This window comes from Macrobrachium nipponense, chromosome 7 (genome assembly GCF_015104395.2).
Source record: "Macrobrachium nipponense isolate FS-2020 chromosome 7, ASM1510439v2, whole genome shotgun sequence".
Lineage (NCBI taxonomy): Eukaryota > Metazoa > Arthropoda > Malacostraca > Decapoda > Palaemonidae > Macrobrachium > Macrobrachium nipponense.
Genome location: NC_061109.1, coordinates 95,201,338 through 95,220,332, shown reverse-complemented (window position 1 = coordinate 95,220,332; position 18,995 = coordinate 95,201,338). Strand labels below are relative to the sequence as shown.

General features: G+C 36.5%; 1 protein-coding gene across 2 annotated transcripts in view; it reads left to right on the top strand.

Moving 5' to 3' along the window:
• Window positions 1–18,995, top strand: part of LOC135217201 (endothelin-converting enzyme 1-like) — a 261,206-nt gene that overhangs the window by 89,615 nt on the left and 152,596 nt on the right. For both annotated transcript variants that reach the window (XM_064252934.1, XM_064252933.1), the window contains exon 3: window positions 18,140–18,291. In XM_064252934.1, the coding sequence (XP_064109004.1) occupies window positions 18,140–18,291 (152 nt within the window). The remainder of the gene's footprint in view (window positions 1–18,139; window positions 18,292–18,995) is intronic.

The window sequence follows — 18,995 nt, the reverse complement described above, 5'->3', positions numbered from 1 at the left end:
GCCTACTTACCTGGAGGTATTCCAAATAAATTGCCTTTAGTTGTAATTAGACAAATTACAGCATTTAGGGCTTACACTAAATAATTGTTTCTAGTTGAATTAGAAGCATATTACACCTGGCACAGAGACAAACCAAATAGATTGCTTCTATTTGTAATTAGAATAATACTTATCTGGTTCAGGGTACATCAAATAGACTTGCTTCTATTTGTTTAAAAAAAATACGAAGCATACTTACCTGGCACAGGGTACACCAAATAGATTGCTATTTGTAATTAGAAGCCTACTTACCTGGCAGGGACACAAATAGTAGGTTTCTATTTGTAAATAGAAGCATATTTACTGGCATTTTGACACCAATTAGATTACTTATTCGGTTTAAGGGTTAGAAGCCTACCTTAAACCTGGCACCAGGGTACACCAAATAGTTCGCTTCAGTTGTAATTTAGAATAATACTTATCTGGTTTAAGGCAGTAAACAAATTAGATGCCTTCCTATTTGTAATACGAAGGCCATACTTACCTTGGCACAGGGTACCCCAAAAAAACCCCCAAAAATTAGATTGCTTCTATTTGTAATTAGAACGCATAACTTACCTGGCACAGGGTACACCAAATAGATGGGGAAAAAAAACTTCCCCCCTATTTGTAATTAGAAGGCATACTACCTGGCACAGGGTACACTCAACCAAAATAGATTGCTTTTCTATTGTAATTTAGAAAACATAACTTTACCTGCACGGGGAAGGGTTTTTTTTTTTTTATTTTTTTATTTATTTTTTATTTATTTTTCCTTTTTTTTGCGTTTCAGTCCTTATATACTTTTACCAAATAGTTAATTGATTTTTATATTTAGTAATTAGTTTGTTTTTCAAAATTTTTTTTTTTCATTTTTTATATATTTCCATTTTTTTTTATTATTCCCTGTTTCTTTATTTTTAATTTACATATTTACCAAATTTTTTAATTTTTTTGGTTATTATCTTTCTATTCCAACATTTAGAATTGGCCTTTAATTGAAAATAGAGGCCCATACTTACCTGGCACAGGGTTACCACCAAAATAGACTTGCTTCTTATTTGTAATTTTTAAGAAGCCATACTTACCTGGCACGGGGTATTCATAATAAATAGATTTGCTTTAATTGTAAATTAAATAGAGGCATACTTACCCTGGCACCCAGGGTACACCAAATAGATTGGCTCCTAGCTATTTAATTAGAAGCTACCTTACCCTTGGCAACCAAGGAACAGGGTATTTCCAAATAGATTGGCCTTTATGTTGTAATTAGAAGCATACTTACCAGCTGGCACAGGTTTATTCCAAATTCCAAAAGATTGCTTCTATTTGTAATTAAGAAGCATACCTTACACCTGGCACAGGGTACCCAACCAAATTAGATTGCTTCTATTTCGATAAATTAGAAAGCATACTTATCCGGCACGGGTATTCCAAATAGATTGCTCTTTAATTGAAATAGAGGCTACTTACTGGCAAGGTACACATAATAGATTGCTTTTATTTGAATTAGCAAGCTAATTACCTGGCCAGGCGGGGTATTCAAATAGATTGCTTTAATTGTAAATAGAGGCCCACATACTACCTGGCACAGGGTACACCAAATAGATTGCTCCTAGCATAATTAGAAGCCATACGTACATGGCACAGGGTATTCCAAATAGATTGCCTTATTTGTAATAGAGCATCTTACCTGGCACAGGGTATTCCATATAGATTTTGCTTGCTATTTGTAATATTAGAAGCATACTTACCTGGCACAGGGTACACAAATAGATTTGCTTCATTTGTAATTAGAAGCATACTACCTGGCACAGGGTATTCCAAATAGATTGCCTTTAGTTGTAATTAGGAAGCATACTTACCGGCACAGGGTACACAAATAGATTGCTTCTATTGTAATTAGAAAGACCTACTTTACGTGGCATCAGGGATTCCAAATAGATTGCCTTTAGTTGTAATTTAGAAGCATACTCACCTGGCACAGGGTATTCCAAATAGATTGCCTTTAGTGTAATTAGAAGCATACTTACTTGGCACAGGGTACACCAAATACATGCTTCTAGTTGTAATTAGAGCCTACTTACCTGGCACAGGGTATTCCAAATAGATTGCCTTTAGTTGGAATTAGAAGCATACACCTGGCAGGGTACACCAAATAGATTGCTTTCTATTTGTAATTAGAAGCTACTTACCTGGCACGGTATCCAAATAGATTGCCTCTAGTTGTAATTAGAAGCATACTTACCTGGCACAGGGTACACCAAATAGATTGCTTCTATTTGTAATTAGAAGCATAATTACCTGGCACAGGGTATTCCAAATAGAATGCCTTTAGTTGTAATTAGAAGCATACTTACCTGGCACAGGGTCCACCAAATAGATTGCTTCTATTTGTAATTAGAAGCCTACTTACCTGGCACAGGGTATTCCAAATAGATTGCCTTTAGTTGTAATTAGAAGCCTACTTACCAGGCACAGGGTACACCAAATAGATTGCTTCCAGCTATAATTAGAAGCATACTTACCTGGCACAGGGTATTCCAAATAGATTGCTTTACTTGTAAATAGAGGCATACTTACCTGGCACAGGGTACACCAAATAGATTGCTCCTAGCTATAATTAGAAGCATACTTACCTGGCACAGGGTATTCCAAATAGATTGCCTTTAGTTGTAATTAGAAGCATACTTACCTGGCACAGGGTATTCCAAATAGATTGCTTCTATTTGTAATTAGAAGGATACTTACCTGGCACAGGGTACACCAAATAGATTACTTCTATTTGTAATTAGAAGCATACTTACCTGGCACGGGTATTCCAAATAGATTGCCTTTAGTTGTAATTAGAAGCATACTTACCTGGCACAGGGTACACCAAATAGATTGCTTCTATTTGTAATTAGAAGCATACTTACCTGGCACAGGGTATTCCAAATAGATTGCCTTTAGTTGTAATTAGAAGCATACTTACCTGGCACAGGGTACACCAAATAGATTGCTTCTATTTGTAATTAGAAGCCTACTTACCTGGACAGGGTATTCCCAAATAGATTCCTTTAGTTGTAATTAGAAGCTCCTTTCCTGGCCAGGTCCACCAAATAGATTGCTTCTATTTGTAATTAGGAAGCATACTTTACCTGGCACAGGGTACCACCAAATAGATTGCTTCTAGTTTGAATTAGAAGCATACTTTACTGGCACAGGGTACACCAAAAGATTGCTTCTAGTTTGTAATTGAATAATAATTATATGGTTTAGGGTACACAAATAGAGCGCTTCTATTGTAAATAGAAGCATACTTACCTGGCAAGGGTCACCAAATAGATTGCTTCTATTTGTAATTAGAAGCATATTTACCTGGCCCTGGGGTATTTCCAAATAAGATTTCTTTTAATTGTAAAATAGAAGGCATACTCCCTGGCACGGGTACCCAAATAGATTGCTTTCTATTGTAAATAAGAAAGCCACACTTACCTGGCACAGGGTATTCCAAATAGATTTTTTTATTTGTAATTTAGAAGCCTACTTACCGCAACAGGGTAAAACAAAATAGATTGCTTTCTATTTTAATTAGAAGCCTAATTACCTGGCACAGGGTATTCCCACCAAATAGATTTGGGCTTCTTTAGTTGTAATTAGAGCCATACTTACATGGCACAGGGTATTCCAAATAGAATTGCTTTTATTTTGTAGTTAGAAGACCGTTCTTACCTGGCCACAGGTTATTCCAAATGATTGCCCTTTAGTGTTTTAATTAGAAGCATACGTTACCTGGCACAGGGTACACCAAAGCCAAATAATTGCGTTTCTATTTTGTAAATTAGCAAGCCTCCTTACCTGGCACAGGGTATTCCAAATAGAATTTGCCCTTTAGTTTGTAATTTTTAGAAAGCATACTTTACCTGGCACAGGGTATTCCAATGAAATTAGAGATTCCTTTAGTTTTGCAATTGAGGAAGCATAACCTTTACCTGGCACAGGGTACAACCCAAATAGATTGCTTCTATTTGTAATTAGGAAGCCTCCTTACCTGGTCACAGGGTAATTCCAAATAGATTGACCTTTAGTTTGTAATTAGAAGCATAACCTTACCTGGAACAGGGCATTCAAATAGATTGCTTCTATTTGTAATTAGACAGCCTCCTTACCTGGCACAGGGTTTTCCAAATAGATTGCCTTTAGTTGTAATTAGAAGCCTACTTACGTGGGGCACAGGGTATTCAATAGATTGCTTCTATTTTGTAATTAGAAAGCCTCCGTTACCTGGCACAGGGTATTCCCAAATAGTTGCCTTTAGTTGTAATTAGAAGCCTACTTACCTGGCACAGGGTCCACCAAACTAGATTTGCTTCAAATATTTGTAATTAAAGCCTCCTACCTGGCTTTACAGGTTATCCAATAGAATTGCCTTTATTTGTAATTAGAAGCCTACTTACCTGGACGGGCATATTCCAAAATAGATTGCTTCTATTTGTAATAGAAGCCTCTTTAAACCTGGCCACCAGGGGTATTCCAAATAGATTGCCTTTAGTTTTAATTTTTTAGAAGCATACTTCCCTGGGCACAGGGGCCACCAAAATAGATTGCTCTTTTGTAATTAGAATAATACTTATCTGGTTCGGGTACACTAAATAGTTGCTCTTTTTGTATTAGAGCCTACGACTTGGCAGGGTACACTAAATAATTGCTTCTAGTTGTATTAAGAAGCATACTTACCTGGGCACAAGTAACCACTATAATTGCCTTCTAGGTTTAAATAGACCAGCATTACCTTACCATAACACATTGTTTTATCCAAATAGATTTGCCTCCCTTTAGTTGTAATTAACAGAAGCATACTTCCTGGCACAGGGTATATTCAAATAGCATTGCCTTAGTTGTAATTAGAAGCATACTACCTGGCACAGGTTACACCAAATAATTGCCTTTTATTTGTAATTAGGAACATATTTACTGCACGGGTACCACCAAATAGATTGCTTCTATTCTTTGTAATTAGATAAAGCATACTTACCTTGGCACCAGGGTCCAAGCCCAAATGGGATAGATTGCTCTAGTGGTAATTAAAGCCATAAACTTACCTGTCACAAGTAGTACAACCAATTAGATTGCCTCTAGTTTGTTAATTAGAAGTATACTTACCCTGGCACAGGGTACACCAAATAGATTGCTTCTAGTTGTAATTAGAAGCATAACTTACCTGGCACAGGGGTTACACCAAATAGATTGCTTCTAGTTGTAATTAGAAATAATACTTTATCTGGGCACCCAAGGGTATTGCCAAAATAGATTGTCTTTAGTTGTAATTAGAAGCATACTTACCTGGCATAGGGTACATTAAATAATTGCTTCTAGTTGTAATTAGAAGAATACTTACCTGGCACAGGGTACACCAAATAGATTGCTTCTAGTTGTAATTAGAAGCATACTTACCTGGCATAGGGTATTCCAAATAGATTGCCTTTAGTTGTAATTAGAAGCATACTTACCTGGCACAGGGTACATCAAATAGATTGCTTCTAGTTGTAATTAGAAACATACTTACCTGGCACAAGGTACACCAAATAGATTGCTTCTAGTTGTAATTAGAATAATACTTATCTGGTTCAGGGTACACCGAATAGATTGCTTCTATTTGTAATTAGAAGCATACTTACCTGGCACAGGGTACACCAAATACATTGCTTCTATTTGTAATTGGAATTATACTTACCTGGCTCAGGGTATACAACAAATAGATTGCAACAGTTGCAATTGGAATGATGCTTACCTGGCAAAAGGTACACCAAAAAGATTGCTGTTATTTCCTTTGCTTCTTCCAGTATTAAGTATTTGGTTCCTAGTTCATCAACCTTTCTGCCATATCCTTTATCGTCTGATATACTAAGTACTGAAGACTCCTTCCGCAATCCAGGATTCCATCCGCTCACATCTGGTCCTCGGGTCTCCAGCTTGCTTCTGTTTTGAAAGCTTATAGTGCTTCTGAATGTTCATCCTCCACTGTTATTGCCTAATGATTGGTTTGTTTTTTAGTCTGCAGGTGATGGTTAGGCCGATGTTTGCGTTCTTCGTGGTGTCTTGTTGATGAGATTATCTTCTGGAACCTTAATTTCTCTGTGCATTTCTCTCCAATTGCGTTTGGAGTTTCCGTACTTGTGTGGCTTTCTCTCAGCTATTCCCTTTATAAATCATATCTATTAGTTTTTCCTTTCTTTTTCTTGTCTGCTTCTCCAACTATTCCTCCTTCGTTGAAGCTGTCTGTTTTTTCCTAAGTCTCAACTTGAGATCCTCCCTCGTCTTCCACAATCCAGGATTCCATCCATTCACATCTGGTCCTCAGGTCTCCAGCTTGCTTCTCTCTCTCTGGAAAGCTTTTAGGGCTGTCGCATCGTCGTCCTTCGCTGTTATTCTTTTCTCTGAGCTTCCTTCTACCTTAGATTTCAAATCAGATGCATGCGAGCTCCGAAGCCTTCAAAGATGCCTTCTAAGGATCTCGAAGCTTGCCTCTAGTCTTTGGATCCAGTGAACCTTATAGCGTTGGGTGTACAATTCATTTTTCAATCCATCTTTGTATCTTGAGTCTTCGCGTCAGCATGTGAATTTCATTTCCTTATTGCTTTCTTGGTCGAACTTCACTGGGTGGCAGGCCAGACCTGAGCCTCAAGGATTCTAAAACGACTTCTGGGTAAACCACCCCCTCAGACTTGAGCTGAATTCTAATTATATTTCTCCTAGTCAGTTCTGCTGCTTCCTGAATGCTTCCCATCCTTCAAGGAAGAGATTCCAGTACATCTGAAGCAGCATGTTAGTGGGGGATGACCGATGCTATGGCGGAGTGTGGACTCTGAGACTCCAGACTTCGGAGAACGAATGGGACTTGAGGAAATGGGCAGGAGTGTTCTGCCACATTTGACTTGGCATCTTTTAATTCTGGATAGTAGCCATTTCTCTAAAAGACTTAAATGTATGCTGCTTTCTTTCTTGTTGTCAACTTCTCCAACTATTCCTCCCTCGTGAAAGCGCTCTATGTTTTCCTAAGTCTCACTTTAAGATCCTCCTCGTCTTTCGTCTCTGTTTTCTGGATCTCTTCGTCTTGATGTCCAGCCATATGCCAGCTCCCTCTTTCCGCGGATATTATCGTCCAAACAGCTGAAGTGCTCCCCCCTAGTGCCTGCCTATAATATATATAGGCTTAGATTTCATAATTCATTGAATCCCCGAGGTCTCTTTCATCGATTGCAGTAAGGCGTAGTAAAATAGGCGTGATCCGTGAGGACAATGCAAATACGTGTTTTTATGCCTTTCCTTTCGAAATTCTTCAGTTCGAAGTTTTGGATTTTCAACATACCGTGTTAATTTCCCCCTGTTTCTTATATGTTCTAGAATAAAAAAAAAAAACGGAAATTTATCATTTGTCTCCAGTATATCAACTTCCTTGACATAACTTCAAGTCAGGCGTTCTCTTTGTAATGTTATGATGACGTGTGCAACAACAGAATATTTTCTTCTGGGGTTAACCTTGTGTTTATATTTATTTCTTATTTATTCCTTTTTATTTATATCTCATAAGATACATACTCACTGTGTGAGTGTGATATTATAGATCTTTCACTGAACGATTTGATACGCTTGATGTAACTCTCTCTCTCTCTCTCTCTCTCTCTCTCTCTCTCTCTCTCTCTCTCTCTCTCTCTCTCTCTGTCGCAAAATACAGCTAGTGAATTGAGAGTGGGTATTGCATTTCCAATTGGCGGCCGCACCGTTGCAAAGGAAAATTTACCCTGCAATTTAGACAAAACAGTTCTTGCTGGTGCTGTGATTTTGTAGATGTTCTTGCTCAAGATTGTAATACAGATGTACTGAGCTTTTTAATGTTTTCTTGTAAAGAAAATCAGGTGGCCGAGTTTGACATCTGTTCGGTAAACGATGCTTGCTTGGAGAGAGAGAGAGAGAGAGAGAGAGAGAGAGAGAGAGAGAGAGAGAGAGAGAGAGAACATTATATCGCCAGCAATGAATGCTAGGAAGTTTGACATCTGTTCAGTAAACAATGCTTGCTTGGCGAGAGAGAGAGAGAGAGAGAGAGAGAGAGAGAGAGAGAGAGAGAGAGAACATTATATCGCCAGCAATGATAGATGAAAAACTTTCTTGATAATAGGCTATCACTGCGAGAACGTACATTCGCCACATTTTAAAAAATGGAGAAAAACGCGTTCAAAGTTTTCAAAATTGGTAATGCCATAACTAGTTTATTATTTGTTTCTCACAGAAAAAATTCCCATATCAAATTTTCCAAATTTCATGCACTTTAACGCTAGCCTAGTAAAAAGAATTAGACTTCACAACTTATGCTACTGGAAGCTATTAAGTAGCAGTAACTAAATTTGCAAAGGCATTTTTTGGCATTTGAAACACTTTGAAAACATTTCTTCACCGCTTAAATAGTCAACAAGATTTTCAGACTTTTCATTTGCTACTAGAAGTGTCTAAGAGGCACCTACAAGTAGCAAATTTGGATATTATTAGTACTTTTGTGTGTTTATGGGCATCATTAGGATCCCGAAACTGCTAAAATGTAATCTTATAATGTTTTAGATGTATTTTTCTTCCAGAAAAGTTAATATGGTAAGAATTTCCTACTACTTGCTACTAGTAGCAAGTAATAGGAAATCACTAATAATAATGGTATTAAAAAAAATCCAAAATAATAGTTTGTATAGTTACAGTATCCAATTAGATAGTAGTAACTATCTCAAGTTGACGTTTTGTTTATGTTTGCTACTTGCTACTTGTTCCTACAAGTAGCACTTAATAAAAAAAATTTGTTTTGAACAAAAAATTCTAAATTAAGCTAATAAAACTGTCTTCTTAGGCAAGTATAATGTCTTTCTTACCAGGTTTTGTATTTGTGTATACTAGTAGGAACTAGTAGCATGTAGCAGATATCTGCTACTTGCTACTAGTTCCTACTAGTGGTGAACAAACGTAATAAATGCAAAACAACGCAAAACTGAAGCAGTCATAGGTAAGTATAACAATCATTGTGTGGGTGTGTTTTTATGTGTTTGCTACTTGGTACTTGCTACTAGTAGCAGTTGTGACCAAGAAACAATTTTGTATAAACCATAAATCATCAGTTTTAAAATTTGTCAATGAAATCACTGAATTACATCGGCAATGTTTTTCCTTTACTAACGGAATTCGTTCCGAACCAAAGTTTAAGTCTACTACAATCACCATTTTACTTTTATAACGTAAAAGGATAATACATGAAGTAAATAAAGTGTACAATAGCCATGTAGTAATGTAATACATAAAAGCAAAGTGGTATAATAGGGTGTTCGGTAGACATATTGAATTGAAAACTTATAGCAAAGAACAAATAATCCTCTGTGTCTCTATCACTCGCAGTGTTACTGTACTGTTATTATTATTATTATTATTATTATTATTATTATTATTATTATTATTATTATTATTATGTTATGAAGTTTGACATCTGTTCAGTAAACGATGCTTGTTTGTCAGCGGTATTGTTACCAGTCACTTGTAGATTATATTTATCTGCTAGAGAGAGAGAGAGAGAGAGAGAGAGAGAGAGAGAGAGAGAGAGAGAGAGAGAGAGAGAGAGAGAGAGAGAGGCATCAATATATCGCCAGCAATGATAATCTAGGAGAAAATATGCATCAACCTGAATGACTGTTTTCGAAGCAGCTTCGTTGTCATGAAAACGAGACGAATTTCCTTCGACTCAGAAGCCCAATTTAGTCTCTTACTTTTTAATACACTTTTCTCCACGATTTTATTTGCTTATTATTTTTTTGGTTTATTATTTGGACAAAGACACCAGATCTCTATTGATTTTTTACGTCAAGCGGTACAAGATAATGAATTTTGAAGATTGTGGTTTTTTTTTTATTGTAAAATTGTTTAAGCAGTTTGAGGTTGGTGATAAGGAGTCGTGGCGGTATTGTTATTGAATGCGTCTCGGGAGAAAAGGTTGAGTCTGACACTTGTTAATGTGTACCGGTTTATGTAATAAAAATATGTGAATGGTCATAATTGGTTTTTATTACCCTCATTCTTTATTGTTCAACCTTCCATAGAGTTTCATTATGTTAGGTTATGGAGTTTAGAAATCTTTTCACTGCCATACTATCAGGAGATATGACATGCTGTGCACCTGGTAGTGAGTCATGGCGAAAACGGCGACTGTTGTGGGTGCTTATTAGTTGCTTATCTGAATTTAATGGAGTTTAGAAATCTTTTCGCATTCACACTATCACATGATATGACATGTTGCACACCTGGCAGTGAGTCATGAAGAAAGTCAGGTTAAAGGAGTTATAATTTATTTTACTCACATTCATATCTTTTCATATACTCACTCACGTGGGTTAGGTTAGGTTAAGAGACTTAGAAATTGTTCCTCATATTCATATTTTTCATATACTCCTGTGGGTTAGGTTAGGTTAAGGGACTTAGAATTTTTCCCTCATATTCATATTTATGTAAAATGGCGGTTTTTTGTCCGAAGAGTATATCTTGAGCCAAAATGGGGTTGGGTATTTCAAGTGGGTTAGGTTAGGTTAAGGGTCTTAGAATTTTTTTCCCTCATATTCATATTTGTGTGAAATGGGTTTTTTTTCATCTGTAGAGTATATCTTGAGGCAATAGGTTGGGTTGGGTTAGATTAGGTTAAGGGACTTCGAATTTTTTCACTCAGTAGGTTAGGTTAGGTTAGGTTGGGTTAGGTTAGGTCAAGGTACTTAGAATTTTTTCCCTCAATGGGTTGGGTTAGGTTAGGTTAGGTTAGGTTAAGGTACTTAGAATTTTTTCCCTCAATGGGTTGGGTTAGGTTGGGTTAGGTTAGGTTTGGTTAGGTTAGGTTAAGGGACTTCAAATTTTTTCACTCAGTAGGTTAGGTTAGGTTAGGTTGGGTTAGGTTAGGTCAAGGCACTTAGAATTTTTTCCCTCAGTGGGTTGGGTTAAGTTAGGTTAGGTTAAGGTACTTAGAATTTTTTCCCTCAATGGGTTGGGTTGGGTTAGGTTAGGTTAGGTTAGGTTAGGTTAAGGTACTTAGAATTATTTCCCTCAATGGGTTGGGTTAGGTTAGGCTAGGTTAATGTACTTAGAATTTTTTTATTGATATTCATATTTATGTGAAATGGTGGTTTTTTCATCTGTAGAGTATGTCTTGAGCCAAAATGGGGTTGGGTATTTTCAACGGGTGGGTTAGGTTAGCTTAGGTTGGGTTAGGTTTGGTTAAGGGACTTAGAATTTTTTCACTCATATTCATATTTATGTGGAATGGTGGTTTTTTCATCCATACAATATATCTTGAGGCAAAATGGGGTCGAGTATTATCAAGGGGTCGAGCAAAACCGTGGTTTTCCTATCCGAAGAGTTCTTCATGAGCCATTTTGGGGTTCTTTTTTTAACTATAGCGAAATATTGGTTGGTTTTCCCGTGGAGTCGTTAATGGTCAAAATACGTGAGGTTAAAGCTTATGTGGTTTATCGCTTGTGAGCCAAATTGGGAGTCGGGTGTTGAGGTTGAGCCGAAATGGGGTCTTTTTCCCTACTATTCTTGCTTGTACAGCAAGAGAGATCATACTAGACTTCTGTAAAATTTTACTTTTGTTTGCAGTTTTAGTCGAAAATTTATTTGCCTTTTTCAGTCTTTTACTAAATTTCAACTTAGGAAAGCCTGTATGGGATATCATTACCCTAAAACATCTCAAAAGCATCATAAATACTTTCTCCGTTTAATGTAATTTCATTCCTTCGTGCACACTCTATGCTTCTTACTCTTTGATATTTAGTTATTTTGACTCCCATCTCTCTTGATACATGAGGCATTCAGTTGAACAAGATTTGTAACTCTTGTGCCATGCGAATGAAAACAGCATCATCTGCGCATATCTTAAGAGTGTAAAGTTTCTATCGTTACTTCAGTCTAAACATTCTCTTCAGTGTCTAGCCACTTTTCCATTGTAAAAGCTATGACAAAGCCAAACAGCAAAAGTTATATAATATCCCCACGTAGCACTCCACTATTTACTGTCAAATGACTTGACAAAAACCCCACTACGAGTCAAGTATTTCAGAATTGGAATATATTCCACGTGTGCTTGAGCTCGATAAATTTGCAAATTCTGCAGATAGGGTTGTGGAATCAATTATCGTGTGCTATCGGCATTTCGTGGATGTGCAGATGCTATGGAGCAGTAATTCTGTCGTTATTTGTAGCATGTCGGTTGCATTTGAGGAAAGGAATTCTGTGCGGCAATGCAAAATCTCCTACTTGCCTGATTTAGACAGTGTTTTGTCATTTTATATATGATCCTTAGTGAACGATAATTTCATCTGCAATATAATCAGTGTAAATAAAAAAGAATCCTGTGAATAAGTTAAGTTAATGTCAGTCCATTCTGATGCTAATACGAAAACAATAGGTATATTAAGAAATTAAGTAAAAATGGTTACCTGTTGATGTTATCACTAAAAGCTTTCCATCATTCCAGCCCCCTTGAACAGGTGGGATGGGAAGGTTAGAGTCCCACTGGATAGAAAAGAATCAGTGACAAAGAAACTTGACAGTCTGGTGAAAGTGTTAATTGGTCACAGTAAGGCCTTTGGGACAATGAAGTAAGAGAGTAAGAAAAACTTGAGACTAGATTCGCTTGTATGTTTATTGTGGCTTTTCCTTTTTCTTTCTTTTCGAATTCTTTCTGGCGAAGCGTTTCAACATCCCGTCATATTTCTGTCCGAGGGGAAATTTTAATGCTCAGGGGTTAAAATAGCTCAGGCTGTTTTGGATACTAATGGAGTCCGTATGAGCAAGACGATTTATTTAACACTCTTGAGTCAGGTCCCTTCGGCTGCGGGGTTGGGAGGAGGTTGGCGAGGTTCGGTTGAAAGGTTTCTACTTTGTCTTTTTCAGAATTTCCTTCCGGTTGTTTTTCTGGTGATGGAATTGCAACAGAAGAATGCAGCTTACCCATTTTATAACACAAATGGTCGTTTACTTTATGTTTTTGTGTTCAGTTAATCGAGAGAGAGAGAGAGAGAGAGAATAAAAGTAGCCGTAGAAGATAACTCTTAGTCTTTGCGTTTGCTAATCTGAAAGATTTACGCGAGATATACAATAAACAGTGTAGACTAATGCACACACATTTGCGGAACACACGTGTGCACATAGTATACGGCGTAAACTCATGCATGTGTAAAAGCGCTAGAACGCTAACGTCGAATACTCCTTTGATTCTCATTCTTGTAACAAGGTTTCGTCTTATTATCATTAACATTATTATAATTTGTAGTTACTATAGTAGATTCACATCAACCGTGCATTTGATGTCTAGGCCATTCCCATACGACGCTCCTGATTGGCTGATGATAAGCCAATCACAGAGGTGGAAACTCTGTCTCTTTTGAGAGTTCACATGGGTAGGATCTATGTTCCACCTCTCCTGAAGGATACGTCTTTCAAAAGTATCCCTCAGGAGAGGTGGATCATACATCCTGTCTATGTGAACTCTCGAGAGAGACTGATCGTTTCCAGCCTTGTGATTGACTTATCAACAGCCAATCAGGAGCGTCGTAAGGGACTGGCCTAGACATCAAATGCGCGGTTGATGTAAATCTACTATAGCATGTTCATTATTTCTTTGAATGAAAACAAATAATCTTACACAACACTAATACCTTGATATCCTATAATGTATCCCATATTCACTCGGTGAACTTTCTCTACCTATTATATATAATCCTCCCACTTTAACGGGCGTCAGTGTTATTTACTTGTGGATTAGTTCCGATAAAGTGCAGTCTGACTGAAAACAAGCAAGCAGAACTCCAACCTGTTCAAGAACAGTTTAACGGAGGAGTTGTTCGTTGCGTTTGTTGGCATCGCACAGTCAACCTGACCAAATTCATTCTATTTCTTGTCGATTGCTGCTGCTTTTACTACTCACTATTAATCATTTTTCTAACTTTTTAACCAAAAACTCAGGAAACAAACCAATTACGCCAAAGTCAGATGTTATCTTTACTAAAGGGGGTCTGGATCTGTCTGCAATTCTCACACTTCGAAAATTATTAGTGGAATTAGCATAATTATCCTCATATATACCTTCCAGTGCCCTCCGGGTATCAAACACAGCTTACCTCATTAGAGAGAGAGAGAGAGAGAGAGAGAGAGAGAGAGAGAGAGAGAGAGAGAGAGAGAGAGAGAGAGAGAGAGAGAGAGAGAGGATAGGTTTAATTGTGTTTATCGCAGTTGTCAGTAAATCTATGTTTAAATGACTGTAATTGATAGGTGGGCATTACTGAATCGCAAAGTCCATGCTACAATCAAAATTCATATTTGAGTTCAGAATTTGATGATTTTTTAATGCGTCTCTAGAAGTTAAATAAACGGGTATCTCATTTTGTCCTCCTTTTTTTTTTTTTATTTAGCGACCATCTGACAATTAAATCTATAGAATTTCTACATGTCTGTTGTTATGCGTCCTTCATTTATTAGTTTCTTGTTTTTAATTGGGAAGAAATCGTGCGATTTTCCAATAGGCTGGCATGGAAACCCCTACTTAGCCCAAGGAACACGCTAGATGCTATATAATGACTTATGGTTGCTCAGCTAAGATGTGGGAATACAGTTTTAGTAGATATAGAAAAAAAAATTACCTACAGAAGAAGAGTGATAACGACAGACACAATTTTCCTATATTTATGTCAATCACACTGTATATTCCTACACACACACACACACACACACACACACACACACACACATACACACACACACACACACACACACACACATATATATATATATATATATATATATATATATATATATATATATATATATATATATCACATATATAACCTATGTAGCCCGAAGGAACACGTGGCTGAGAATATGTTCAAATCCATGGCAGAAGGTGAGTGAAACTGGGACTTTGAACAAGTACTTTCGTAGTTTATTTCTACATTTTCAAGTTCATACTTGAGAATGTAGAAATATAATACGAAAATACTTGTTTAAAGTCTCAGTTTCACTCACCGTCTGCCGGGAATTTAAGGATATATAATAATATATATATATATTTATATATATAGGATATAATATAATTCTCTATTATCATACATACATACATACAACATACATACTACATACATACATACATACATACATATGCATGGTGCACGTGCATGGTGCCTTCGAAAGTTAAAATACGTATTGCCACATTCGCTTTGTTTAGATATAATGTTTACAACTTATGAGTGAAGGGAAAATTTTGTACGCGTTCCGAATAAGCTGGGGTCGGATTGTTTTTATTATTATTATTATTTTTATTATTATTATTATTATTATTACGCTGCCACCATGCTTAAAATTTAATCTTAAATACCTACAGTTTTTAATCAGCAGCTTTCAGTCATTTGGAGTCTGCATATACAATTGTTAATCTTACTGAGTTCTGTTAATTAATAATCTCGGTATCATTCAACTTCAAATCTCAAAGGCCATATTGATCAGTCTCTGTAGCTTATCTTTATAATGAATATTATACTCTGTATCATCGTAAACATCAAACACTTCACATACCTTTAATGATCCCTTTTCTTATCTCAATATTTTCATCGTCATACACAACCGAACCAAACCAGTTTCACCTTTGTCTGATACAAACTTTGCTTCGTACAGACATTCTTTTCGCCCTCAGCAAATTACCCTCTGCACCTACGTCGTCAATTCTTTTCGTATTGAGGCTGTCGATTCTGCCATAAACTGTTTCCAGGTCCAAGTACATAACAGCTTTTTACCATTACTCTTAAATTTTCCACACGACATGACTGTTACAGCAGTAAACTATTGATACCATAACTTCTTTCATGTCTTAACTCCGCAACTTCTCTTATCGAGCCATCTGCGATCAGTCCTACTTTTTCATGTAATGCGAAACTTACTCTTTCTCAGTTTGCTAAATAATGTTAATCTTCAGTAATGTATCTAACGACTTCTTGCTCCTTTCTTGTAATACTAAGATACAATTGGTCTTCCCACCAATTCCTTCGGAACATTCCTCTCACACACATGCCCTAAGTTCATCATAGAACAAGGTATTTAGAATTTTAAATGGCATATGTAAGCATTTGATACCCGGTTATATGTTTAGCTTTCGCTGTCGTCTGTGAGACTTTATATCAAAGATGGCTTAACTGATGTGAAACACAGTTATTTCTTGTTTCATTCATAGCTTGGAAATTATAGTTATTTCTTATTTACCAAATCTTCTGCCTTTTGGTTTATTTGGTACTGTCTTTCGTTTCAATTTCTTATTTTCAGATTTCTTTTGATAAATCTTCTCCTGTTGTCTCTTATCTCTTACATTATTTCCGTGCTTTCTGTTATTCTCCTTCTGCGTCATTTTTCTTCCTAGTTCCTTGCTCTTGCGATGTTTCTCCCATTAGCATTTCTGTTCGTAGCCTTCCTTATAAAGTACCATTTTCATTTGTTTTTCCAATAGACACTTTTACGTGCATTTTTGTCATACTCCATCCATTCACCCCTCCTCCTTTTCTGACCTGCCTCTCCTCCACGTCTTCTTTCTTTCATCCTTTCTTCATCAGTGGAATAACGGAAGTAGGTGACTAATACAAAAGGTGCAATCGATCAGAAGTACATGAAACAGATTCCTCTGTAAAAGATGTGTCACTGGAGATGAAGCAGTGAAGAGAAGGCGGACGAAAGATGCCCTTGTCGTGTACATGAGGCTCATATGGATGCTTGTCTGAGTGCGACATATTCTCTCTCTCTCTCTCTCTCTCTCTTATGATCCTCTTTGTTTTTACAGTAAATCCTTCTTAATTTACCAATACTTAATTTATCTGCTACGATTATATGTACAAACGAGTTAGAGAGATTCGGCAAACGCAAGCTGGAACATAACATACATAACATACATACATACATACATACTACATACATTATCATATTATATATATATATATATATATATATATATATATATATATATATATATATGGGTATAAGCCACGAAGGAAAGATAAACAACGGAGTAGCTGCAAGATCTTGGAGCTACTCCGTTGTTTATCTTTCCTTTGTGGCTTACACCTTTACTTATGCATTTATCACGTACCAAACTTTCGTGATTCAGTTTTATACCATACATCATACATACTACATACAATACCATATATGAATATATCTATATATATAATATATATATAATATATATATGTGTGTATGTATATATGTATATATATATGTGTGTGTGTGTGTGTGTGTATAAATTGCAAGTGCCAGAAGTGACTAATGTAACCTGAAGAAGTGTATAATAAATACACGAAAGCGTTTAGGTATTTGTGCCTTTCATTATTTCTTTCTGGTTCTTGCAGTACATTGAGCCAAGTTATTCGCTTGACTGTATAGCAATAAATATAAATATACATTATATATATATGTATGCGTGTATTTTTTTTTCCATGCACAATACAACCCCTTTTGGTGTGCAGATAATAGATGTGATTTCCAGGCGAACTCGTTAAAAAGTCTACTAGGAAATCCATCATCCAAGGAAGTTCATTCGTGAACAGCCTCCTGCGTTCGTAGATCGATCATTCTCTTAAAGAAGAGATTTCACTGTAGCGTGGAAGCTAACTTAGGGAGAAGAAGAAACTAATTCGGGGTCGCAGTATTTCTAGCGTCTTTGTTCGTGTTCATAAGCAATTACCTTTCACTCGTATGAGTGTATTGTGAATATCTTTTGCTCCTCTTGACGTGAAACGGAGAGGTGACTTAGATGATGTGCTGTATATGGATGAATCGCTGTGAGATATGAATGATCTCATTTACTGCTTTATTATTGTGTATACTTTATTATATACTTTGATATTTAAAAAAAAAACGTATGTAAGCATAGTGAATTATTTGCTTTCTAACTTTTGACAGCAATAAATTCTTATTACTCTGACTAAATATCCACTAACCTAATACCCTGAAGGAATCTAGGTATAACTGTCTCGGTTATATATATTTGGAAATGAAGCATCGTGATTGTTTTGAACTGTTTTTCTCTTCTTTCCAGATGGTTGGAATCTGATGAGAGAAACCTGGGACCGACGTCGGTGGCACTTCGAAACAGTGTTGACGCGCCTTCATTCCAAATTCGGAGTCTCGCCTTTTTTCAAGGTCACTGTTGTTCCGGACCCTCGACGGGAGGGGCACAACATCATAAAGGTCAGCCCTAATTACCATATGAAGTTGAATTTTGTCTCCACTGTTGCATCATCATGTAGTATAGCATATTTCAAGTGAACACTGTCATCCGTATACAGAAACGCATATATACGTATAAAGTTTGTCAGTTTTATGTCTGGCATTTTTATACCTACAAATGTGACTCGTCAATGATAGGTGACAGTGAACTTTATCCAGTCACCCATCAAGAGAGATAAAAAAGGGTTATGATTTGGTAATTACTATCAGATTTACTCAGATCGCATTCCCAAACCCTAGCTCTTAGCCCAGCCCCTCTTTCTATCTCATTCATTGTTTATCGTGTTCAGTAGAACATCTCATAGAATCCTTCATAATTTAATTGGAATCCTCTGATGAAGAATAAAATGTCTGTGTGTTTACTGTAAATAAAAAAAACACTTTACAATATAATTTATATATCATTATTCTTATATCTAACATCTTAGTATTTTTGCCATTGTTTCTAAAACAGAGCTTTTCACTATTTTCAAAAATAGATTATCTGCTGAATTTCGGAGCATTATTTACCATATAAGGAATAAAAATTTTACTTGGAATGAAGAATGGTTTTTTAAGAGAGAGAGAGAGAGAGAGTCAGTCAAGAATGACCAACAGCCTAAGAGATTACACTGACATTCAGGAGGTTATGACGAAAGGTAGGATTATCCAGCAGGATAACTGAA